Source organism: Molothrus ater, chromosome 7 (assembly GCF_012460135.2).
Source record: "Molothrus ater isolate BHLD 08-10-18 breed brown headed cowbird chromosome 7, BPBGC_Mater_1.1, whole genome shotgun sequence".
Taxonomy (NCBI): Eukaryota; Metazoa; Chordata; class Aves; order Passeriformes; family Icteridae; genus Molothrus; species Molothrus ater.
This window is the reverse complement of record NC_050484.2, coordinates 22,914,146-22,938,032: the sequence shown is the minus strand read 5'-3', so window position 1 is coordinate 22,938,032 and position 23,887 is coordinate 22,914,146. Positions and strand designations below refer to the sequence as shown.

Sequence of the window (23,887 nt, the reverse complement as noted above, 5' to 3'; positions counted from 1 at the left end):
CCCCGGCCGATCCCCGCCCGCCCCGGCCAACCACAGCCCGAGCCCGCGCGCGGAACCCGCCCTTTCCGCCGGCAGCGCGGGCCGGCCCCGCCCTGCGCGGTGCACCCTGGGAGATGTAGTTTTCTGCGCACACACCGTGCGGCGCCGCCCGCCGACAGTCCCCGAGTGGCGAGACTGCAGCTCCCGGCATGCAGCGGAGCCGCTGGTGCACACGGGCACCATGGCGGCGGCGCGAGGCGTATTGCGGGGTAACGGCGGGCGGGCGAGCGGGCGGGCAGGAGCAGGGGGCAACCCCGGGGCGGGGGGGCCGGGACCGTTCCGCCACCTCCCTCACGGCACTGCTCCGCGGCCTTCGGCACAAGAGCCCCGAGACGGACGCACCCCCGCCCCGCCCCACCCCGCCGAGGAAAGGGCGTAGTGCCACGCCCCCGCTGCGCTTGGCCACGCCTCAGTTGTGTCGGTCGCGCCCCCGGCGCAGGGCCCGCCTTCGAGCGCCCCCTGGCGGAAGGGCAGGGCCTATGGCAGGGGGACGGGAATGGGGATGGACAGGGAAGAGGGCCGGGGTAAGGGCAGAGACAGGACCTTCAGGCAGCCCGGGCTGGGCCCCCGACACTCTACCCCATGGCTGCCCCTCCCTAATGCTTCTCTCCCCGCAGGACTGCTGGTGGCAGCAAGAGCTCCAGCCAAGGGCTGGGGGCAGCCGGACGCCCGGGGCACACGGCTCTTTGGGCAGAACTGTCCCCGGCCCGCGGGACAAGGGGCAGGTCAGGAGCCAGTCAGGAGCGGGGGGCTCCCCGAGGGCGTGGAGTACATCCCCACACGCAAGAAGGGCAAGAACCCGATGAAGCCGGTGGGGGTGGCCTGGTGAGTGGCTCACTGGTGGGAGAGGTCGGCACTGGGAGGGCTGGGGTGGAACAGGGGTCCTGGGGGTCTGTACTGCTGAACAGGGCACTGTCCACGCAGCCCCAGCGTGGCTCAGCACCCTTGCTTCCCCACCCACTCTCTCAATCTCCTTGACTGCTGGCTGTCCTGCAGGGCCATTGGATTGCCTTCCGGCATCATCCTCTTCCTCCTGACCAAGAGGCAAGTGGACAAAAACCGCCTCGAGCAGCTCAAAGTCCGCCAAGCGATGATGGAAGCCAACCAGGGCGAGTATGAGACGGATCGATACAGCAGGATGGCCAGGAGGGCATAGCCAAGCTGCCCCCATGCCCAGGCTGTCACTGCAGCACCCTGCAGGGACTGGCCAAGGTGACACCAGCCCCATGGAACACATGACAGTGGCATCTGCCCTGCCTGTCCAGACCATGATGTGGTTGTGGAGCTGAATAGGAACAAATAAAGTGAAACAGCTCAGTGCCACTGTGGTTGCTCCCTCAGTGCTCAGCCCCAGGCTCTACCTGCCTCAGCAGTCGGGGCCCCAGCTGTTCTGCAGCTGGGCTTCTGCCCACAACAGCAGGGGCTACAGGCAGGCGAGGGAGGCCAGCCTTGGAGCAGTGTGACCTTGTTTTTCCCATCCCAAATCAGTGTTTGTGCTGCACCAGGCCGCAGCCCCCACTGAGTCTGCCCACAGGTTTTTTGAGGGAGTTGCCACACAAGTAAGACTGGACTGTCTGGAAAACTGAAGTGTTTTATTTAGCAAGTGCAACTTTGCTCACATCCGTGGCTGCGGGGCTCTGCAATGTGAGCTCTGCCACAGAGGTCCCAGCTGCCCCCTGCCCACACCGGGCACAGCCACAGCCTGGGAGGGGGCATGGCCAGAGCCACATTTAAGGCACAGAGTGAGTGACACCAACTGTTCTCTGCCAAAAAATCCCAACATGATCCCAGCAGCTGCTGCCAGCTCCCTGTGCCCAGGCAGGGCTGTGACATTCCGCTGCCAGCCCAATGCCATTGGCACAGCCTCCGCAAGCGGTGCCAAAGCTGGGCTAAACGCTGGCAACCAGTCTCCCCCACTGCCCTCAGAGCTTGTTGGGGGATGATCAAGGGAAGCCCTTTCCTTAGCAGCCTACAGGTAGGAATGCCAAAGCATTAAGAGTCACAGTAAGCAGACTATCCTGTACAGAGACCAGAGGAGGGGTGGGGGGCATCTGGAGAGGGACAGGAGGGGTCCCAGGGCTAATCCCGGCCCACTATCTGCAGGATGAAGGTGAAGATGTAGATGATGTCAGTGTAGATGGTGAGGGCACCATAGACATACTCCTCGGGGCTCAGCGTGTTCTTCCTGTTTCCCAGCACGAGTTGGGTGTCATAGGCAAGGAACTGCAGGGACAGAGAGTGTCAGGCAAGGAGCAAGGGAGAATTCCTCCCTCCCCAGTGCCCACCCCGCACCCTCTGCCCGCCCCAGCTCACCAGTGTGAAGGCGATGGCCCCGATGGCCGCATACAGCATGTGGAGCCAGGGCACCTGCACGGGAAGGGAGCACAGCAGGGTGAGCCGGGCTGCTGGCAGGCAGCAGGCGAGGCAGGGCACGTCCCGCCTGCTCCCGGCTCCGGAGGAGCTGCTGCCGATGCTGACACACCCTCTCCCTGCAGGCAGGCTGCCTTCCACGGCTGGAACCACACCCTGCTTCCAGCAAAGGGACCACCCAAACCCCCGCCGGCCCAGCCCTGTGGACAGCCAACCGGGAATACCCAGGGCTCCCCACAGCCCCTCTCTCCTTCCCACTCACGTATTTGAAGGAGAGGACAATGGCAGTGATGATCCCGGTCACCATGACCACGATGCCCAGCACGCAGAACAGCCCCGGACACGATGTAAAATCAACCTGATGGGGGCGGGGGGAACACACACAAATGTCACAGGAGAGCCCAGGGTGTCCCCACTGACCAGCTCCCCACACCTGGCCCATACAGAGAAGGGCCGGGTGCATCCCTCTCCTTGCCTTGGTCTGGAAGCAGAAGATGGTCACAACGATGGCCACAATGGCGGTGATGAGCATGGCAATCAGGACAGCTTTCGTGTTGTACATGCTAGAGACAAAGAAAGTCACCTCCCACTTCAGTATCCGACTGTCAGAGGGGTGTTGGAGACCCTCCCTCACAGCCCCAATCCTGGACAGGAATTCTGCAGTCCCTGAGCCCAAGGGACTGGAGCATCCCCTGGCTCCTGGCAGCCTCTCAGCTGAGCTGGCTGCATAGTGGGGGACAGGAGGGACCCCAGATCCTGTAACAGCAGGGTCCCCAGGGCATACCTGGCAATCGTCCCCGTCATCAGCCCCATGGCCAGTGTCTGTGGGAGAGAAGGGTGAGCTCAGTAGTCTGCCCACCTGCCCACATGTCCTCCTATCCCTCCCAGCACACCCAGGGGGAGCTGGAGTGCCATGGGGGCACCACCAGGACCCCCTTGCCAGTCCCAGCCCACTCACAAAGATGCTCAGCAGGATAATATTCCAGGGGAAGCGTCTCCTGAGAACGAAACAGGAGAGAGGTAAGCTAGTGACAACAACCATGTCGTGTCCCCCTGGCCCCCACCACCCAGGGGCAGCCCTAGGCAGGAACCTATCTTGATGCTCTGGAGATACCCCCCATACCCACGCACCCACCCTGGGGGCCCTAGGGACTCACCGGGGACCCTGGCAGCAGGCCAGCACCAGGTAGGTCACGAGGAACACAGCACTGCAAGGAGAGACAGCAGGTGTGAGCCCCACAGCCCCCACCAGGATCAGCCTGGGAGGCTGTGGATGTGGGGGCATGAGCTGGGGGGTGCGAGCTAGCAGAGCCCCTACTCACTATGAGGCGTAGTAGATGGCAGCATTCCTCTGGACAAAGGAGCGGACAGGGTGGCTGTGGGACAGGAGGGACAAGTGTGAGGGAGAGGAGACAGCAGCTACTGTCCCCCCGAATACCCACGGAGGAACTCAAGCTCCTCTTTTTCAGGAGGAACCCTGTACTCACACAAAGGTGAACACAGAGATGATTCCCACCGTCACCAGGAGCTGCAGGGAGATGATGGCATAGACCTGCAAGAGACAGGAGGGTCAGCACTTGGCCCCCCACCCTGACAAGTGCCCCTGGCCCTTTGGGACTCACCTTGCGGATGAAGGCATGCCGGACTTTCCTATCGTCCCAGTCGACTGATTGGAAGGCAGAGCCATCCCCAAGGCCACTGTCACCTGTGGGGGACACCCCTCAGCACCAGGGTCAGCATGCAGCCCCTCACAGCCCCCCCTGTTTCTAGTACCCTCCCCCAAATAAACCAAGGTGCCCCACTTACCAAACCGCATGGGCATGGAGGGCATGGCCATGCCGGGATGAGGGTACCCCCCTGATGCTGGGTACCCCCCTGGCTGCGGGTACCCCGCCCCCGCAGGGTATCCCCCAGGCTGCGGGTACCCCCCGGCATAGTGGGGGGGCGGGGGGTACGCCCCGGGGGGCGGGGGGTAGAGCGGGTTCTTGTCATCGTAGAGCGGGGGTGCGCTGGGATGTGACATGCCGGCTCCCTGCACCTCCCACGGGCACCTGCAGGGGACAGAAGACGCGGGGGCTTCAGCACAGCTCACCTGGGCAGGACCTGTTCCCGGTGAGTGGAGCCGCAGGGACAGGGACAGAGGGGATCGTGCAGCCACAAAACCTCCCCCTCCCACTTTAATAGTGGCTCCTAATGAGTAAGGACAAGGTGGCCTCAATGCCAGCAGGTCAATAAGAGACCAGGGATATCCCTTGGCTGGGGCCACCCGCATTCCTGTGCCCTGAGTCCCCGGCATCTGCGTCAGTGGCCGGCCGCGGGCAGGGCACAGCCACGCGCTGACTCAGGCTGCACCGGGGCCGGGCCGTGACCTTTCCAGAAGGGACCTGACCTCTCCGTTCTTTGAAGCCCGCCCTGAGATTGCCAGGGAGGAAGGAGCAGCACCCCTGGCTGGTCTGTGGCTCCTGGTGGCACCACACTGAGGACAAATGGCATCACCCTGCCAACTGCCTGGGATGGAAACACAGTCTCTGATCCTCATCACAGCCACGCAGATCCCACTGCCACTCCCATTTCAGGGGTGTCCCCCACCCAACAGCCACATGCGTCACACAGGGGCTCCAGAACTCCTGAGTCCCCTTATAAGGGGACTTATAAGATGGACTCTTCCTCTGGGAGCGGAGTTGGGACCCGCCTGAGGCTGAGCTCCCCTGCTCAGCCACACTAGGCTCCCTCACAGAGCCCCCAGCAGCTGTGAGCAGGCAGCCCGGGCTCAAGGCCAGCTGGGCTTGGTCCCAGCAGGAGGAGGAGAAGGAAAGCAGGATCTCCAAGGCCAGGAAAACAACAGCGCTGCCAGTAGAGAGTGCCAGGCCTTTACCCACCTCCCAGCCCCTCAGCACTGGCACCCCAGACCCCAGGAAGGTGCCAGGACCCCCCACCACCCTCCTGCCCGCAGCAGTGATGTGATCTTGGGATCAATCCCAGGGAAGGAACGAGGATCTGATGCTAACCAGGCCCAGGCTAGAAGGGGATTGGGCCCTTCCTCCTGTGTGACGCCAGTGCTTCCTGCAACCCGGGGCACACCCATGCCAGCCACGCCAGGCTGGGAGAGCAGTTCCGTGTCTGTCCCCCCATCCCTCCTGCCACCCAACTGTGCCAGCCATGGCAGAGCTGCCACAGTCATGCTGCCCTTCCTCATCGCGATGACGACAGCACCAAAAATAAATAACCGGCATGGCAGTGACCATGCGGACAGGAAGTTCACTTTCTCCACACTGGTTTCCCAGAAAGCACAGGGGACCCCCTGGTGCCGCCTCATCTCTGGGGCCAGGGAAGGGCCCAAAATAGGACCTTGACCCTAGGAAAGCCTCTGTGACTGACACTCAAGTTACTGGGGGACCAGAGTCCCCAGGAGGGAGCCCAGGTGTCTGGGGAAAGCGAGGTGTATTTAGCTGGCACCAGATCAGCAGGGTCCTACCCTGTGCCCATGACCAGCACCTTGGGACTGCTCCAGCCCCTCCTGCTTCCACCGCATTGGGGTAGCCTTGGGCACAGGGAAGGAACCAGCCGGACGGGTCCCAGCAGCTGCCACACCCAGGGAAGCAGGCAGCCGAACCCTCCTAGGTCCATGGCACTGCATGGTCCCGAAACTCAGGTCACCAGCTGGATGGTAGATGGCAACCCGGGGCCAGCTCAGTGGCATGACACGGTCCCTGGGGACAGGGTGCTACTCTGCACTGGCACCGTGACTCAGCACAGATAAGGCACATATAGCAGGCACATGGGGCACAGCCAACCATCATCCCTTCCACAATCTCACAGGCAGCACAGGTTGTGTCCCCACCATCCACCGTGGCACTCCTGCCAGGCTTGGGGCCCTGCCACAAGCTCCACAGGTTCCTGGGGGAAACACAACCACCTTAGGAGCGGATCATGGTTTGGGGCAGGGAACAGAGCTCCCCACATTCAGGCTGCCTGAAAAAGCACCTCACTCTTGAGAAACCTGGAAGCTCCCACCAGTACAGCACAGGTTGGTACAACACAGCCTAGTATGGCACAGCAGAGTGGCACAGTCTGGCATGGCATGGCACAGCCTGGCACAGTACAACAGGGCACAGCTGCGTCCTGCAGCACAGCACGGCTCAGTACAGCACAATCCAACAGCACAGCACAACACAACTTGTCCCGGCCCAGCCCAGCCCAGGCCAGTTGTGCTCAGTTGACACGAGAGGGTCAATACGGCCCACCCAGGCGGGATGTCCCTGCTGGCCCACACCACTCACACACTACACAAGCTTGCTAGGGTTTGGCATCACCTCTCCCACATCTCTGCCCCTCTGCAAGCTCTCTCCCGGGGGCACAGATATGGGACAGAGGCATCCTCCTGTGCCCCAGCCCTGGCACCCCCACGCTACCCAGTGCTGGTCCCCACGCACCCCCATGGTGTCACCCCCACACCTTACCGAGCACAAACCCGTGCCCACCCCTCCCGAGACACCCCACGGGGTCCGTGAGGACACTCACGTCCGTGAGGACACCGTCCACAGCACAAGTGTCGCTGCCCTCCCACGAACCACCCCGCACCACGCCCCAATCCCCTGCCACGCCATCGCGTGGGGTCCGGAAAACAGCACCAGTGCTACAGAGGGACCCCGCGCGTAGGGGTCCCGTCCCCCCGCGTCCCTCCCCGCGGGACCCCGTTCCCTCTCCTCCCGCCGCCGGACCCCAACCCGACGTGCCCCCACCCACTCCGGTGACAGGGGAGCGGGGTGTCCCCGCTGTTAGCGACCGGCCGCCCACCCTCGCCTAGTCCCCGTCGGCCTCCGGGACGCTCGGGAGAGCGCTGGGACAGCCCCTCGTCGTCTGTGGCACCGGAGAGCGCAGGGTCAGGGGGGTGAGGGGACGAGGCGGGCGGAAAGGAGTCGAGAGAACGAGGGGGACCGCCGGGGGCCGCGGGCGGGACTCGGGAACGGCGGGGGTCGCGGAGCGGGGCGGGCCAGCCTACCTGCTGCGCGCTGCTCCGCCGGGCTGCGGCCGCCGCCGGACGGGACGAGCCGGGACGGGTCGGACGGGGCGGGGGCAGCCACCGCCCACCGCGCCCCCCCGCGGCGGCTCCGCGCCCTGCACCCGGGGCGGCCGGGACCGGCGGCGGGGCGCGCTGTCCCTCCCGCCTGTTGCTCCCGGGGACGGACCCCGCTGCCCTCGGCCGTTCCCCCGGGATTTCCTTCCCGCCGGCTCTGACGTCACTCAGGGACCCCCCTTCCTCACGAAATGACGTCAGCGGGGGGACACCCCTCGCGGCGGCGGGGGGGGAATCCCCTCCTCTCGGCGGGTGACGCGAGCGCGGTGCCGAGTGTGTGCCCCCCCCTGCTCCCGGTGCCGTGGCGGCGGCGGGGCCGGCAGGGGGCGCGGCGCGGCGGGCGCGTGACGCCGGTTGGCGGCATGGCCGCGGGGCCCGGCGGGGCGGCGGCGGCGGCGGCGGCAGCAGCGGCCGGGGCGCGCGGGCTCGGGGCCGCCTGCCTGCGCCTCCTCCGCCGCGCCGCCGCCGCGCTCATGGCCTTCGCCGCCCCGCTGCTGTTCCGCCTGGGGTGAGTGAGCGAGAAAGCGAGAGAGCGGGGGCCGCTGCGGGACCCCCGCAGGGAGGCGGCCGCCACCTGCCCGCCTTTGTGCTGCCGCCGGGAGGGAGGGCCCACCGCCTCCCCTGCTTCTGCGGAGCCGTCCGGGGAGAAACCTGCGGCCGCGCCGGCACCGAGACACCGGGCTGGGGCTCAGCCCGCTCCGGCCGGGGGCGTGGGGGCGGGCGGTGTCAGCCCGGCCGCCGGGGCCGGGGATCAGCCACCGGCTCCCCCCGCGCGGTGCCGGTCACCCTCCCGTGCGGGGCGCCTTCTCTCGGGTGTCACCGCTGACCTGCCCCGGTGCCCCGGCCGTGGTCAGGCTACCCGGTGCTGGCAGGAGCCCCTGCTCCCCGGTTTCGGGCTCCCACCGCTACTACAGGGATCGCTCCCGGAGTGCCATCCAGGGGTGCCCTCGGCCGGGAATGGGCTTTGCAACCCGGGTCTTTACATGTCCGTCATTGCAGCATTCCCCGTCCGGTCCCAAATTGCTGCTGTGCAAACGGGGAGGTCCCTCCGAGCCTTATGTCTTTTGCACCCCCACATGCACGGGGGCATTTCTTGCCTCCCTTTTCCTCGACCCATTCTCTCCTAATTCCCCGGACCGTGGCAGGCTTGGGCATGTTTCCCCCCCCGGAGCATGGAGAGGAACATCCAGCTCCAGCCCCTCCTGGTGAGCACCCCGCAGCAATGTCCCCCCCCCCCAAGTCCTTGCTGCTCGAAGGAGCTGGAGGATGCCTGCTCGGGGAACCAATTCTGCCCTCACTACACATCTGGATTGTGGGGTACACATAGAACACCTGTAGCTCCCCCCGAATGAGAAAGCAGCCATGTATGTGTTCCCTGTGAGAGTGACAGCCCCGGCAGTATTCCCCTTCCCAAGTGGGCTCCATAGGGGAACTGGGGTTTAATGCCTAGGAGTGTCTGCCCTCCCTAGGTACAGCCTGTACGCCCGCACACGCCTGGGCTACCTCTTCTACCAGCGGCAGGTGAAGAAGGCGAGGGAGCGGTACCCGCACGGCCACTCCGTGCCCCAGCCCTACTGCTTCCCTGGTGAGTCCGGGCAGCCCCTCCCACACCTCGGCCCTGCAGAGCCCCCAGCACCGGCGCTTTGGGCTAGGGAGAGGTTGCCATCACCGAATTGCCCGAAGCATGTTTAACTAAGAATTTGATGTAAGATGTGGGGAGTTTGACCCGGACTCCCCATTTTCCAGCTGGGGGGGATCATGCCCTGATTGTGTCTCTTCCCCCCAGGGGTGAAAATCCTGCCCATTCCCGTACTCTCCAACAACTACAGCTACCTGGTCATCGACACTGGCTCCAGCCAAGCGGCCGTCATCGACCCCTCAGACCCGCTGGCTGTACAGGTGGGACCCCCACAACCACTCTGACCTGGTGTTTGGCTGTCTCCAGGTGAGGGGGTGCCATGTCTCTGCATTTTGGGGTTAGAGGGGAGCAAATTTGCTCCTAATCTGCAGTCCTTAGTGCCCAAGGCAAGACTGGATAATGACAGGGGAGCTGGGAGAGAGGGTTTAGGGAGGAAACTGGTACTTGGGCTCTCTGTCCCCCCTTATCTCTCTGTCCATACTTCCTCCCCAGGCTGCCATCGAAGAAGAGGGGGTGATGCTGGAAGCCATATTCTGCACACACAAACACTGGTAAGGGGCAAGAGGAGGCTCTGGAAGGGTTAGTGGCTGCTGTGAAGGCAGCCCCACCTGAGGTGACCCCCAGCCCTGCCCCATTTAGTGGGGAGAGTAGGGCGGGGTACATTTGGGGTCTCTGACCTCCCTGTCTGCAGGGACCACAGCGGAGGGAACGAGGTGCTCTGCCAGAAGCACAGCTCCTGCAGGGTGTATGGCAGTGCTCTCGATGCCATCCCACGGCTCACCAAGTAAGTCCTGCACCCCCCTAGCACCCTGTAAATCTGGGGGGGGCTTCATTCCCAGCCCCCACTGTCTGCAGCACTCACCCAGCAGTCCATCCCCGCAGTTCCATGATGGACAGAGTCCTGGCACGCTGCTGACACTAGTGTGCGAGAGGGGTTGCCAGGGGAGGTGCTGGGTTTGGGGGAGCACCCTGACGGTGCCCCCTGTTCCCGGCTCAGCCCACTTGCAGACAGGGAGAAGGTGACTGTGGGCTGCCTGACCTTCGAGGCTCTCGCCACTCCTGGGCACACTGTGGGCCACATGGTCTATGTGCTGGACGGGGGCCCCTTCGGCAGCCCCCCCTGCCTCTTCTCCGGGGACCTCCTCTTCCTCGCTGGCTGTGGTGAGTGCACCCAACCCCAGACAGGGGGTTGGGGGTTATCCCATGCTGGGATGGCTTAGGGGTACCCCCCAGACCCCCCCGTGACAGGCAGTTGTGTGGGGGTGCAGGCAGGCCGTTTGAGGGCTCCCCTGAGACCATGCTGGCCTCCCTGGACGTGGCCGTGAGCTTGGGTGAGGACACGCTGCTTTGGCCAGGTGAGTGTCCCCAGCAGCAGCGCAGAGCTGCTGCTGCTGTCCCCCTAGTCCCACTGCCAAGGGGGAGAGCCAGGTGAGGGTGATGCTAAGAGCTGCATATGGGGGTCCACAGGCCACGAATACGCACTGGAGTGCCTGACCTTCGCCAGCCTCCTGGAGCTGGACAATTCCGCGCTGGAGCAGAAGCTGCAGTGGGCGGTGCAGCAACGCCAGGAGAAGAGGAGCACGGTGAGGCCTGGGGGTCCCTAGGAGCAGCCCCCACCACCCCAACCCCTCACGGGGTTCCCTTGGCAGGGATGCTGCATCCCAACACCCTCTTGCATGGGGGGTGCCATAGGGGCAGGGGGCTCTGGGGGCATTCCCAGCTCCCTGCCGGGGGTGCTGCCTCCAGCAGGGGAGCTGAGCTGCTGCCCCCACAGTGCCCCTCCACGCTGGGGGAGGAGCAGACCTACAACCCCTTCCTGCGGACCCACCGGCCCGAGCTGCAGGAGGCACTGGGACTGTGGCAGGCCGGGGGGGAGGACCCCGACGCCTTCCGTGCCCGTGTCCTCAAGGAGGTGCGGAGGCGCAAGGACCTCTACCAAGCCACCTAGAACTGCCCCCCACTCCCCGGGCCCCCCCTTTCCACGGGGCTGGGTGATGGTTGGGCACAGGGGGCCCAAGACTGTCTGGTTTGTTTTGCTGTGAATCTCCCTCCTGGGGTGCAGGGTTGGGGGAGGGGGAAGAGTGGACACCCCCTTAAGTGGGCACCCCATAAGTGATCCTTGCCTTTGCTCCCTCGAACTTGGGGGTCACCAGCTGTGACGTAGAAGCACCTCAATCCCCTCTCGGGGGGTCTGTAGCCCCCACCTCACTGCTGGGGCTATAGAAATGGCACCAAGGGCTTCTCCTACAATCCTCCCCCCCACTTCCCCGTTTTTCTGGGAGTCTCCACTTTCGCCTCCACCACCACCACCCTCTCTCTCAGCCCCCTCCCCTTAAGCCCCCAGTGTTGTGAATCTCCTTTGTGGGGGCTGGGATGGAGCCAGCAAGGGGAGGCGGGCCGGCAGTTCTACCTCCAGGCACGGGGCTCCCATCCTTGACGCCGGAGCCCCCCTGTACGCACACACACACGCACGCACACACTGCGACGGGGCCAGAGGGTCGCACTGCTGGGGTATGGGCGGTGCTGCTTCACTGGGGATCGGAGCCACAATCACCCCCACGCCCCAAATAAAAGACTGGATCAATTTTACACCTGTTCCTCCTTTTCTCTCCCCCTCGGTGGGGAGCCCCCGGCGCTAAACCCCGCGGCGGGGCGCGGCCCCTTTAAGGGGTGGGGCCAGGGCGTTGCCGGGAGACGGAGACGCGTCGGGGGCACCGGGTGGGTCCGGCAGGGCGGGGACCCGGGGGTGGCGGGGCCCGGGGGGACCCGACAGGGGCTGGGGGCTGCGGAGGCAGGGTGGGTGTCACTGCCCCCCAGGGTCACGCGTGGGGTGGTCCCGAGGTTCGGGGGAGCCCCGCCGCACCCTGACTGAGACCCCGGCAGCAGGAGCCCCCCAGGCGAGGCATGGAGCCCCCTCCCGAGCGCCCACGGGACAGCCCGAGCGTGGCGGACACCGCTGCCGAGTTCCTGAGCCTCATCGGTGCGTGCCTCCTCCAGCTTCCCCCTTGTCCTGCAGGGTGAGGACACCGGGCCCGGCAGGAGGGAGCCGGAGAGTGAAGGATTGAGAGGGATAAATGGCGAGGGGCTCGGCCCGGCCTGCAGGGGGAGATGGAGACAGGGAGCACGTCTGCAGGGGCGGCAGTGACTTTGGGAGGGAGTGACCAGTGACCATCTCCTCGCGGTCACTGTCCCCCTGTGCTGGGGTCACCATCCCTCTATGCAGGGCTGAAGGAGCTGGAGAGGTGCCTCTTTGCTGAGACGCTGGCAGTGGTGGCCGTGGGGGGCTCACCAAGGGACAAGGCACAGGGCCAGTGGTGGATGGCAGCCCAGTGGGCACCCTACCAGCAGGAAGGTGCGCCGATGCAGAGCTGCATCCTGGTGCAAACCAGGTTCCGAGGCAAGCAGAATGGTGTGCCTGCCTCCAGCACCCTCAAGGGTGAGCCAGGGATGGCCTTTGGGGGGTTCCTTCCTCCCCAGGGCTGGAACATCCCTGTCCACCAGCCCCAGGGCTGGGAATGGGGACAGTCCAATCCAACAGGATTGGTTGAGCATGGCTTTGTTCTGCCAGCCTATGTGACCTGGCAGCTGGAGACCCTGGAGCAGGAGGAGCAGGAGTGCCTGGAGGTGACTGATATGGTGGTGGCATTTCCCCTTCCTTGTGTCCTACCCGCTGCCCTGCGGTGTGCCCTGCAGTGGTGCCCTCCTGGGGGCTGCGCCCCCTGCAAGGCTGCTGTGGGTAGTCTGGTGTCCTTCGTCATGCTTAGACTCCAGCTCTGCCCCACCAGCCTGGTCCCCATGCCCTCCTCTGGGTGGCAGCTGGGGTGGGGAGTTTCCCACAATGCATCTGCTGTGGTACCCGACTGACAGCGGGGCTGGAGTCGCCCCCTCAGAGGAGGGGTGCCCTGGCTCTGCCCTCCACCCCGTGCCTCCCACCCCTCCTGCAGCTCACACCACACCCCACCGAGAAGACGACCCACATTGTGAGCCACGAGCACGGGATGACGGTGACGAGGACCCTGCAGGAGGGAGGGGTGAGGCTGAGGGCAGGGTGACATCCTGGGAGGGAACAGCACAGCTGGCCTGTCTCACCGGGGCTGCCCAGCTCGGGGGGGATGCTGCCCCTGGGGATGCAGGACAGCATCTGGGGCTGTCCCATGAGGCAGGCAGGTCTCTCTGCAGGCAGAGCCGCGGTGCCACAGCTTCTCGTACGGCCGGGCCAGGCTGCGGGCGCGGCTGCTGGAGGGCGCCAGCCTCCTGCTGCTGCGGGTGCTGGCCCGCCGGCAGACAATGCCCCCCGGCCTCGTCTTCCCAGCCATCAACAGCGAGGGCGACCTCTGCACCTTCAGCTATGTGAGCCGCCAGCCGGGAGAGCCTGTGGGATGGGCGGGTCTGGGTCAGGCTGGGACACCAGGGTGGGATGCGGGAAGTGGGAGTGGGCAGAATGTGGTGGGCAGCATGGGGGACACGGGGGGATGGCAGCTGGGGGCAGGGGTGACCGAGCCAAGGCTGACCCCTGGCTGTACCGCCCCCAGTCTGCCCTGGGCATCCAGCGGCAGGCGGTGGGCTCGGCAGAGACAGAGGTGTTCGTGATCCGCCGAGCCGTGCGCGCCAGCACAGGCGCCCCCAGCGTGTGGCACAGCAGCTTCCTGCCCAGCGGGTAAGGGCAGCGCCCCGGCCCGGGGCACCCAGCCCTGCCAGGCTCCAGGGACCCTCGATGGGAAGGTCAAGGGCTCTGCTTCCCCTCTCAGGCATCTGGCTCAGCTGATGCAGATTGGCTCCCCAGTGCTGATGCTTCTCCAGGATGAGTCCATCCTTAGCAAGTCAGGTACTGAGCAGGGGAGGTTTGTGCTCTCCCAGCACAGGCAGCCCCTCCCCGCTGTCCAGGGGAAACACCCTGCCCTGCCTTTCTGCTGCCAGGTAGGTTTGAGCCCCAGCTCCCCTTCCCCAAAGAACCCCTGGACTGGGAGGAGACATGGAGCTCTACTCCTATTTCCTGGACAGGAAGGTAAGATGGGTGGACATGGGGACAAGGGGACCTGGGGCTGTGCCAGTCTCCAGCAGGGTCTCCCCTGGTGTGCCCCCACACAGAGGGGGCAGGGCACAAACATCCTTCCTCACACCGTCCTAAGTGTGGGAAAGGACACAGGCTCCTGTCCCCCTCACCCTGGCACAGTGCCCAGGGGGGAAATGTGTGTTTCATGCCCACCCCACCGATCCTGTCCACCCCACTGCAGGAGGAGCTGCAACTCTCCCATGCTGCCTACCTCCAGCAGCACCCAGAGGTGCGGGCACTGCTGTCTGACTTCCTCCAGGCATTGCTCCACCAGCAGCCACACGACACCATCTCCTTTGCTGCGGAATTCTTCGCCCACCAGAGGCCCATTGGGACCCCCTTTGCCTCCACTGGGGCTGCCAGCCCCCTCCCCAGCTCCCCAGCTGGCCACCCTCCAGCTAACAGCAAATAAAGCAGACAGCACTGCCTGTCCAGTCTTGTTTGCTTTGGGGAAACTGAGGCTCAGGGAGGGCAGGTGGAGCTGAGCTGTGTGCTGAAGCCCCACCATTCCTTCTGGTAGAACCCTGCCCCTCTCCCAGCTGTTCCAGCCCTCGCTTAGGGGGTGGGGGTGCCTGGAGCTTACTGTGGAGCAGGGCCAGGCTCACATCCCTGCACCTGGCACCACCTCACGTGTTCCTGGGGGACACCCCTTGCCCATCTCCCTGTGGGACACAGCCTGGCTGGCAGAAGGGCACCCACTTTTGTTGGCACAGCTTGACACTGCAACGCCAGCACGCCATCCTTGGTGTGATGTGAGCACCCTGCGCCCCAGAACCCGCCTGGCTGGGTGCTTCCCCAGCAGCCAAGGCTGCATTTTGATCTCCTTGTGCAACACGTGCCTGCTTCCTCCTCACTCCCACTTGTATGGCATTTCCCCTACTCCCGTGGGGCCAGTCCTCCCTTCTCACCCTGTGGGACACTGTCCCCTGTCCCCACAGTCACCCCAGCAGAGCCTTTGGCATGTGATGGACAGTGACACGCAGAAGTGCTCCCACGCCCAGCGAGGGTGCCTCGTGTTTGCACGTGTGTGAGGCAAAGGGGAGGGAAGGGAGGGAAGGGGAGGGAAGGGAAGGGGAGGGAAGGGGCCTCCTGGCACGGGAGGGGGGGGGGGAACCGAGACTGTGTGTGCTCATAAGGGTAGGGAAGGAGCACTTCCTTCTCCTATCCTCCTCCTCTCCTCCTGAGGAGGGGGAGGGATGACACAACTGCGGGGGATCCTTTAAAGGCAGGGCAGCGGGCACTGCACTCAGAGCTGAAATCAGGAAGCCTCAGCACTGTGGCTGGATCGGGTCTAGCCATGGCATCACTGGAACCAGGTGAGCCTCCCAACACTTCTTGAGACCCCTTGTGCATCCTTTCATCCCCTAGACCCCCTTCCCTCCACCCTGGGACCCCTGGCTGTGCTCCATCTTTCAGTGGGCACCATCCCCCCCAGCCTGTCCTGGATTCCCCACCTGCCCCATCCTCTGTTCCCTCGAGCCTGGGAATGTGATTCAACCAATTCCCAGGATGCAGGTGGGCTGCAAAGGGGGGATTAGGACCAGTACCAGCTTCTTGTCCTCACTCTATGCCCATCCAGCAGCAGGAGCTGGAGTAGGGTCTCCTCCTGTCCCCGCTGCCCAGAAACGCACTTGGCTCTTGGACTGCTGAAGACAGGGCTCAGACCAGGGGTTTTAGGGACACCTGAGCTGGAGGCGGCATCTGATCCCTTTGGGTGGCCTTTGATAGATCCCAAATAGCCATCCTCATGTCCCCCCTGGAAAACTGGTGCTTTTCCCTCATGGGGTTCATCAGGCAGGGTCAGGTGGGACTGAAGGAAGCTGGTACCAGGGCTGCCAGCCCACCAGTGTCCTTGTCCCCCTGGCAGGCTGCCACCTCCCTTCCTCTTCCTTGTCCTCCTCAGGCCTCACCAGGTCCCTGAACAGGGGCCCCGTGCCCCCACAGCGCCCTGGCACCCAGGCCCAGACCTACCTGGACGAGCTCATCAGCATCCCCAAGGGCAGTGGGGTAGGTGCTGCACGGCTCTCTCAGGGAGGGCAGGGGAACGGGACAGTGCTGCAGGGAGCTGGAGGTGGGGAGGCAAAGGGCCACTGCGGTGGGGAATCTGTGTCTTGGTCATGCCCTGGGGACATGCCCCCAACCCCCCAGACCCAGCTCAGGCAAGTCACGGCCCCAGGTTGAGTGTTTCCATGCTTAGAGTTTTCCAGATGGAGAAGCTGAGACAATGGGGCAAGGTGCTACCCAGCCACAAGGATCACCCCACAGCTCACACAACACTCCTGGGCCACCCATGGATGAGCCCAGTGGGGCTTCCCAAGGCTGCTTGCACCCCACCAGCCCCCCCATCCTTGTCTGGTCTCGGGGCAGTGGAACAGAGAAGAGAAGGAATAGTATTCCCTAGAGTAGCAAAAGCAGAGGACAGCAGTGGAATCCCATGGGTGCCTGACAGCCCTGGGACCCCCCTGCAAACCACTGTCCAATGGTTCAGAGGGGCCTCACTGCCCCTCCAGCACTGCTGCTAACAGGGAGAGGCTGGGGGCACCATTCCCTCTCCAAAACTGTCAGGAAAATGCCCTCCGTGTGCTAAACACATCCGTGCAGGCAGCACCGGGCTAAGGGGGTTGGATTAGGAGACCCTGGCTTTGAACGGAGCTCCCGGCTCTGACCTGCTGCCTTGTCCCAGCCCGGGTTCAGCTTCAGGAAACTCTGGGCTTTCACCGGTCCCGGCTTCCTCATGAGCATCGCCTACTTGGACCCAGGCAACGTGGAGTCAGACCTGCAGGGCGGGGCACTGGCGGGATTCAAGGTGAGCCGGCTCCCCCCGGGCTCAGGAAGCAGGCGGGGGTTTCGCAACCTCTCCAGCGCCAACGGCTGCCCATGGCAGCTGGCTGCCCCGGCCCGGGAGCAGGAAGGGCAAGGGGGCCTCTGCACAGGGTGAGCACACCCGGGGGTGCCGGGGGGCGCCCCTCTGACTGGGCTGGGAGAGCACCTGCACCCCCTCTCTTGCCTGAAACCCTGGTTGAACCGGGGACCCCCGGGCGGCTGGGTCCTGCCCAGCACACCCAGTCCCTGCTGCCTGCCTCCCTCCCGCCCCCCAGCTGCTGTGGGTGCTGCTGTGGGCCACCGTCCTGGGGCTGCTGTGCCAGCGCCTCGCCATCCGTCTAGGCGTGGTGACCGGCAAGGACCTGGGCGAGATTTGCTACCTCTATTACCCCAAGGTGAGCAACCACGGGGAGTGACAGCCTGGGACCCTGTGCTTGAGCTGGTGACAGTCCTAGCAGGGCCTTGCAGGGCTGGAGAGGAGCAGGAAGATGCTGTGAGCAACCTGCCTCTCTCAGCGGCTCCCCAAAGTCCCCCAAGCCCTGCTGTCCCCCACCTAGTGCCCCACCCCTGCAGTGCAGGGGCCCAGGGTGAGAGGTGGTAAGCAGCTGATGTGACCTGGGGACACATGAGAGCGTCCCCGCAGGACTGAGCCCAGGCGTGGGGCAGCAACGCGAAGCGGAGACGCGGGAAAGCCTGAGCGTGTTGGGGCAGAAAGTGGGGGGAGCTCCAGAGGAGGGATCACATGACAGAGGAGGGGGGAGTTGGGTCCCATCTAAGTGTCAAGATCCTGATGGGAGGAATAACAGATCTGGGTGAATGACAGATCGCCAAAAGGAGGGTTGGATGCATTCCTCTGCCCCACCTCCCTCAAACCCCCCTATCAGACAGATCCTATCCTCAGCTCTCACTGGGGCAGGGATGAGGAGGGGGGAACAGGCCCGGATTTAGCATCCATCTTTCAGCCTGAGATTGTGTTGAGAGGGGTCTTCTGGGGTCCCCATGCTGCTCTGCTACAGCCTGGAGACAGGGATTTGCACCCAGGATGCTGAGCTAGCTTGCCTAGAGCTAGGCACCACTGGGGGCTCAGGCACCTCATGGTGCCCTGTCCCCTCCAGGTGCCCCGCGTGCTGCTCTGGCTCATGATTGAGATCGCCATCATTGGCTCTGACATGCAGGAGGTGATCGGGACAGCCATTGCCTTCAGCCTGCTCTCAGCTGGCCGGTGAGCCTCCCCACAGGCACCCCCAGCCCCCTGGCCCTGCTCCACAGAGGGCCATGTATCTAATCCCACCCCTGGCCATCCTGCAGCATCCCTCTCTGGGCTGGGGTCCTTATCACCATCGTGGACACCCTCTTCTTCCTCTTCCTCGATAAGTATGGTGAGCACCAGGATGAGGGCTGGGGGTATTGTCAGTGCCCATGTGGCACCAGTGTCCTCTGCTCTGTTCCACCCCCTCTCTTGACCTCTCTAGGGCTCCGCAAACTGGAGGCTTTCTTCGGCCTCCTCATCACCATCATGGCCCTGACCTTTGGCTATGAGGTGAAGGGGGAAGCTGGGGACAACCCTTTTCCTGCAAGGCTGGCAAGGGACCCCGCCACACGGTGTCCCCATGCTACCAGCCTGTGCTAGGGGGGTGGCAGCTCACAGTGCCCCCTCTCACTGCTTCCCAGTACGTGGTGGTGAGGCCAAGGCAGGTGGAGGTGCTGAAGGGCATTTTCCTGCCCAGCTGCCCGGGCTGCGGGCGAAAGGAGCTGCTGCAGGCCATGGGCATCATCGGCGCCATCATCATGCCCCATAACATCTTCCTGCACTCCTCCTTGGTGAAGGTGAGATCAAGGCACTGCCACGGGCACGGTTCCGTCAGGGTGCCTCAGGGTACACTTGGTGGGGACCAGATGGCCCTGGCTGTGGGACAGGGGTGCTCAGGTGACCCCTTGTCACCCATGCCACTGGCCATGCCCAGACACGTGTGATCGACCGCTCCAAGAAGGAGGCGGTGCAGGAGGCCAACATGTATTTCCTGACCGAGTCCTGCCTGGCCCTCTTTGTCTCCTTCCTCATCAACCTCTTTGTCATGGCTGTCTTCGGCGAGGCTTTCTACCACCAGCGAAACGAGGACGTGGTGAGTGTCACCTCACGGCCACAGGGAGATGGCAGCTGTGCCCAGCTGTGGACATGGGTGGGACCAGCATCCCCTGGGGACTGCACGTTCTCCTTCCCTGAGACGTGATGTGTGGGGGTCCCCTGTGCCTGTGGGAGCTGCTGGGTGGCTGTCACACTCGTGCCTGCCATGCCTTACAGCACAACAAGTGCATCAACAGCAGCATCAGTCACTACGCCAGCATCTTCCCCACCAACAACGAGACAGTCTCTGTGGATATCTACCAGGGGGTGAGTGCCACCAGGCTGTGTCCAGTGAGCATCCATTCCCATTTGGGGGACATGTCACTCTCCCCATCCACCCCTGGCACTGGGGGGGGGGGTGGGTTATAACCCCACTAGAGATCTGAGAGCTGATGGGAATGCCTGGGGTAGGGGACACTTTAGGGTGCCCACTGGAGTGTCCCTACACAGGGTGTCATCCTGGGCTGCTATTTCGGGGCAGTGGCACTGTACATCTGGGGCATCGGGATCCTGGCAGCAGGACAGAGCTCCACAATGACCGGCACTTATGCAGGGCAGTTCGTCATGGAGGTGAGAGACAGGGATGCTGGCTCTTGCCCCACGGGGAGGGGCTGAGAGCAGGGAAATCACAGGTGAGCCCTGGGTAGGGGGTTCTATGAGCAGCACACTCCCCCAGGAGTGCTTGGAAGCGTTAATTGCCCACCATTCCTGCAGGGAGCTGCTGGGTGGCAGCTTGCGAGCACCAGTGTCCCTGTTCCCCAGGAGGTGGGATGGAGACAGTGCCCACCCACTGCACCCTGTGGGTGCCCCACACAATGTTTCCCTAATTAATTAGATCCTCTGTTAACGAGTCGGAGCTGACACCTAGTGGGGCCCGGCAGCCCTGCAAGAGCCTGCTCAGTGCCCTGGCACAAAGGAGGGGGAGATGCCGCCCATGTTCCCCCCAGCCAGGGTTTTGGGGGGACACAGGCACAGCGATGGTGCGGGCTCTGCCGTGTTCCAGGGCTTCCTACAGCTCCGCTGGTCCCGCTTCACCCGGGTGCTCCTCACCCGCTCCTTTGCCATCCTGCCCACTGTCTTGGTGGCCGCTTTCAAGGACATCAGCCACCTCACAGGCATGAATGACCTGCTCAACGCCCTGCAGAGCATCCTGGTAAGGGGGTGGGAGGGCATCACCTGCCCCAAACACCCCGGCCTGGCAGCCATGACATCCCCATCCTGCTCTCCTTTCAGCTGCCTTTTGCCGTCCTGCCTGTGCTCACCTTCACCAGCCTACACCCACTCATGCAGGATTTCAGCAACAGCCTGTGAGTGCTAGGGCACGGGGAGGCACAGGGGAGGCAGAGCAGGGAGCTCTGGCTGCAGGCACCTTCCCTTTGGCCCTTCCTGCCCCCCAAACCATGCCATGGGGCAATTAGTGTACAGACATTGGAGGGATATGTTCATTCCCACCTGCCCAGGGCAGCCAGAGCGGAACAGACCCCATCACTACCCTCGTCATCCTCCTCCCAATGACACATCTGGTTCCTTGGGCACCCCTGGACCCTCAGCATCCTCCTGGTACTGCCAGTCCTGGATTTGGAAGGTGGCCAAAATCCACACCTAGAGCCACAACCACGGGGTGAAATATAGTTGTGGGGTGCAGAGATGTTCCAGTTGGGGTCTGGCTCACCTACAAACTCAGTTCCCGCAGCCCTCTGCGCCCAGTGGCACACAGGCTGGGTGGCCCTGCCCTGGCACTGATGCCCACTGCCCTGCTTGCAGCCCGGGGAAAGTGCTGATGACCCTCATAACCGGGCTGGTCTGCGCCATCAACATTTACTTCGTGGTGGACTTTTTGCCAACACTGCATGGCCTGGAGTACCACATTCCCCTGAGCCTGCTACTGGCTGCCTACGTGGCTTTCGTCGCCTACCTGGTAGGGCTGGCACCGCGGGGTAGGGGCGGGACAGTGTCCCTGGTGGGTGCTCATCCACCTGTCCTCTTCGCCCCTGCAGATCTGGACATGCAGCATTGCACACGGAGCCCGGTTCCTGGCCCGGGGACACCACAGCCGCTTCAATTTCGGTCTCACCCTCGACCCAAAAGAGACCCGGTGACAGATCCCATCCCTGCCTGTTATCCCCATGTCCCTGCCCGAAGCGGCCTCGGGGACAAGGATTTGCTGCCACTCTGAGTCCGGGCATGTTTTAGCCAGAGATGCACCCAGCAAGGAAAGGGCTAACAGACAGGCAGACCTCCCCCCAGGATCTGAGCACTCAGCGCTTCTTCCCACCCCCAACCCCCGTCAATTCCGGGGTGCTGGTCCGGGCTGGATGCGAGGGGAGTGGGATAGAGCGGGACATTCTCCCATCCACTGGCACAGACGCTCCAGCGAATGAGCCGCGTCGGAGACTTCCCCTGCTCATTACTGCCAGGAACGGCCGGCCCCCGGGACCGCTAATTACCGCTGGGGACCGCTAATCACCGTCGGGGACCGCTAAGCACCCCCCGCCGCCCGGGACCGGCCCCATCCCCACGGGGGCCTCCGAAACTCGGGGGGAAGGGGATGGCTGATAAACGGCGCGTTTGGAACCCGGCCTCGGCCTCGCTGCTGCTGCTGCTGCGCGGCCCCGGTGTGGGGCGGGAATCCCCCGGGCCCACCCGTACCCCGGGGGCGGCCCCTTTACCCCGGGCGGGGGAGTGGCCGGGGTTGCCAACGCGTGGGGGCTCGGCGCCAGCTTTTCGCATTCCGCCGGGGGGAGCGGGGCGGTGGGGGGCCCGTCCGTGCCCTCTCCGCCCCGGATGCCCCGTTTCCCGCCCGCCGGTACCGCCGGATGCGGATGCGAAGCCGCCCGGGTCCCGCACGGCGGGCGGGGGGTCCCGGCGCGCTCGGCCCCGCCGCGGTTCGGTTCGCACTTGTGAGACGCTCCCTGGCCGTTTCAAGGCTCCCCCCTCTGCCCAGGACCCCCCACCCAAAATCCCCCTTCCCGACCCCGCTGCTGGACGGGGAATTCTGGGGCCGGGCACCCCCCCCGGCCCGTGCCCCCCACCCCGGGAAGGGACCCCCCCCGCCCCCCGCTCCCGGGGGCCGCGCTTGTTTATGTGAAGAATGTCCCCTTCCTTAAAAGGGCGATGGCGGACGGGGTGGGGCGGTGCCTCCCCCGCCTCCGCCGTGGCCCGGCCTGAAGGAGGGGCCAGAGCTGTGGGGCCCGCTGAAAGGCGGGGGCTCCCCTGAAAGGCGGGGGCTCAGCCCACCGAGCCACGGGAGGAGGAGCAGGAGACGCTCCTGGCTCGGGGTGCACCTGCACGGGGGTACAAAGCTTTTGGGGGGGGGGGGTCCTCAGCGGGCGGAAGGCTTGGGGGACTGGGGTCTGCAGGGTTATGCCTGTGGGGTTTGCTGTTCTCCAGCTGGAACCTGCAACCTAGAGCACCCTCAGCCCAGGGACACCTGCAACCTAGAGCACCCTCAGCCCTGCCTCCACCCAACCCTTAGGAGAAAGGTCTTGGAGTGGGACACTATCTCTGTGGTCTTTTGGCCGTGGGGCTGCTCTTGGTGGGGCACAGCAGCCAGGGCTAGGTTGGAGAACAGGGGAAAGCTTGCAGGACCCCAATCTAGGAGCAGTGGGGTGGGACAGAAGGGTCCCTGAGTGCCCGATTGAGTGGAGCCTGATGCTTTTTTGCCTTGTGTCCTCACCCTGCAGCCCAAACAATCCAGCTGGGCGCTGCCTACTCCTGGCCTGGGCTTGTCCCACAGCCCCAGGACAGGGACAGCGTCTCCCTGAGCTTCCCAGCTCAACCTGCCCCCAAGCAGGCAGTGGAACTGGAAGTAGTGCTCCAACCACCGCTGCAGGCACTGGCCCGGAGATTTTTCTAATTGCATTAATTGGCGGACTAACAGGGCCTGTCTGGACTCATCAGGGAGAGAGGAGGAGGAGGAGGATGTAGCCAAAGGGACAGGGGTCCTGCAGGGGGACAAGTGTGTGGCCTCTGCAGCTGTCCCCACAGAGAGCAGCATCCCCCAGCAGCCTAGCCCAGCCAGATGCTGGGGATGAGGCAGACATCCCATCCAGCTCCACCTGGGCTAAAGGAGTACAGGGGTCAGCCCAAAATAGAGAGCAGAGGAAGCACAGCCCCTTTCTTCTTTTTCCTTCTGCTGGGCCAGGAGACAGCTGTGGCTGCCCGATGTGGGAGGCTGCTGCCGTACAGAGGAGGGGCAGCGAAACTGAGGCACGACCGCTGCCCGCCGTCAGAACCGGCGGAGGAGGTGGCAGGATGTAATGTCCCTGCTCCCAACAGGGGCTGGTCCCTGCCACGGCTCGTGGTGCCGGGATGTCCCGCGTGGAGCCGAGAGTACGGGAAGGGCAGGTGGAAATCGGCTTTTGTACGGCCAGAGCTCCGCCTGCCCCGCAGCACCGCGGCTCCCTGTGCGGGCACCTCCCAGTCCCGGACCCCATTCCCCAGTGCGGTCCCTGTGGGCATTGGGCCAGAAAAGGCGATCTCACCTCCTGAAGCTCCCAAACCGCAGGCGGGAGAGGTGGAAAGATTTCCAATGAGCTCAGATGAGAGATTTCCAACCTGCTGCACCCTCGAGGCAGCGCTGGCAGAGCGCGCAGCATCTCCTGCCACCGCGATGGCGGGGTGGGGACCGGGACGGGCCCCTCCAGGGCCGGCCGCTGCCGGGGCGGGGTTGGGGGGCACGGCGGTGAGAGGCTGCCCGGACAGAGCCCCCCAGGGCTAGCGAGAGGAGGGGGCTGGGGGATGCTGCGCTTGGGGGGCTTG

At 64.4% G+C, this 23,887-nt stretch overlaps 4 protein-coding genes across 6 annotated transcripts; 3 read left to right on the top strand and 1 right to left on the bottom strand.

The window, feature by feature from the left end:
- Positions 1 to 158: 158 nt before the first annotated feature.
- On the top strand, positions 159 to 11,714 carry PNKD (PNKD metallo-beta-lactamase domain containing). 2 transcript variants are annotated; one of them, XM_036387018.1, is made up of 10 exons: positions 159 to 248; positions 657 to 864; positions 8,956 to 9,071; positions 9,273 to 9,385; positions 9,618 to 9,676; positions 9,817 to 9,909; positions 10,123 to 10,286; positions 10,394 to 10,480; positions 10,593 to 10,708; positions 10,900 to 11,714. In XM_036387018.1, the coding sequence occupies exons 1-10, from the start codon at positions 221 to 223 to the stop codon at positions 11,071 to 11,073; spliced, it is 1,158 nt and encodes a 385-aa protein (XP_036242911.1). In that variant the 5' UTR covers positions 159 to 220; the 3' UTR covers positions 11,074 to 11,714. The 2 variants fall into 2 exon arrangements, with proteins under 2 accessions (XP_036242911.1, XP_054371401.1); XM_054515426.1 differs by lacking the exons at positions 159 to 248; positions 657 to 864 and adding an exon at positions 7,920 to 7,994.
- TMBIM1 (transmembrane BAX inhibitor motif containing 1) lies at positions 1,611 to 23,700 on the bottom strand. 2 transcript variants are annotated; one of them, XM_036387017.2, is made up of 12 exons: positions 23,611 to 23,700; positions 4,216 to 4,460; positions 4,032 to 4,114; positions 3,897 to 3,961; positions 3,732 to 3,785; positions 3,567 to 3,617; positions 3,368 to 3,407; positions 3,194 to 3,231; positions 2,885 to 2,972; positions 2,672 to 2,767; positions 2,353 to 2,406; positions 1,611 to 2,262 (listed from the first exon to the last, which is right to left on the bottom strand). In XM_036387017.2, the coding sequence occupies exons 2-12, from the start codon at positions 4,430 to 4,432 to the stop codon at positions 2,119 to 2,121; spliced, it is 930 nt and encodes a 309-aa protein (XP_036242910.1). In that variant the 5' UTR covers positions 4,433 to 4,460; positions 23,611 to 23,700; the 3' UTR covers positions 1,611 to 2,118. The 2 variants fall into 2 exon arrangements, with proteins under 2 accessions (XP_036242910.1, XP_036242909.1); XM_036387016.2 differs by lacking the exon at positions 23,611 to 23,700 and adding an exon at positions 7,412 to 7,719.
- Positions 11,984 to 14,606, top strand: CATIP (ciliogenesis associated TTC17 interacting protein). The gene is given in 10 exon segments (XM_036387015.2): positions 11,984 to 12,105; positions 12,349 to 12,561; positions 12,694 to 12,749; positions 13,070 to 13,156; positions 13,305 to 13,475; positions 13,658 to 13,782; positions 13,874 to 13,950; positions 14,043 to 14,090; positions 14,093 to 14,130; positions 14,360 to 14,606. Coding segments are annotated over 10 exon segments (1,122 nt in total). The 5' UTR covers positions 11,984 to 12,029; the 3' UTR covers positions 14,591 to 14,606.
- Positions 15,378 to 21,830, top strand: SLC11A1 (solute carrier family 11 member 1). Its single transcript, XM_036387013.2, has 15 exons — positions 15,378 to 15,494; positions 16,082 to 16,185; positions 16,862 to 16,984; positions 17,277 to 17,396; positions 18,117 to 18,223; positions 18,310 to 18,380; positions 18,474 to 18,541; positions 18,673 to 18,828; positions 18,966 to 19,124; positions 19,304 to 19,393; positions 19,577 to 19,696; positions 20,130 to 20,279; positions 20,360 to 20,433; positions 20,891 to 21,044; positions 21,124 to 21,830. The coding sequence occupies exons 1-15, from the start codon at positions 15,476 to 15,478 to the stop codon at positions 21,223 to 21,225; spliced, it is 1,617 nt and encodes a 538-aa protein (XP_036242906.1). The 5' UTR covers positions 15,378 to 15,475; the 3' UTR covers positions 21,226 to 21,830.
- Positions 23,701 to 23,887: the final 187 nt, after the last annotated feature.

What these genes read in the sequence shown, in the direction of transcription:
- PNKD (XM_036387018.1), top strand. Translation starts at nt 221, where the DNA reads ATGGCGGCGGCGCGAGGCGTATTGCGGG. An exon ending in AAGCCGGTGGGGGTGGCCTG is followed by an intron (nt 865 to 8,955) that starts GTGAGTGGCTCA and finishes TGCCCTCCCTAG; the next exon opens with GTACAGCCTGTACGCCCGCA. An exon ending in CAGACCCGCTGGCTGTACAG is followed by an intron (nt 9,386 to 9,617) that starts GTGGGACCCCCA and finishes CTTCCTCCCCAG; the next exon opens with GCTGCCATCGAAGAAGAGGG.
- TMBIM1 (XM_036387017.2), bottom strand. Translation starts at nt 4,432, where the DNA reads ATGTCACATCCCAGCGCACCCCCGCTCTACGATGACAAGAACCCGCTC. An exon ending in TTATCCTGCTGAGCATCTTT is followed by an intron (nt 3,232 to 3,367) that starts GTGAGTGGGCTG and finishes TCTCTCCCACAG; the next exon opens with ACACTGGCCATGGGGCTGAT. An exon ending in TCTTCTGCTTCCAGACCAAG is followed by an intron (nt 2,768 to 2,884) that starts GCAAGGAGAGGG and finishes CGCCCCCATCAG; the next exon opens with GTTGATTTTACATCGTGTCC.
- SLC11A1 (XM_036387013.2), top strand. An exon ending in CTGTGGATATCTACCAGGGG is followed by an intron (nt 19,394 to 19,576) that starts GTGAGTGCCACC and finishes GTCCCTACACAG; the next exon opens with GGTGTCATCCTGGGCTGCTA. An exon ending in CAGGGCAGTTCGTCATGGAG is followed by an intron (nt 19,697 to 20,129) that starts GTGAGAGACAGG and finishes GCCGTGTTCCAG; the next exon opens with GGCTTCCTACAGCTCCGCTG.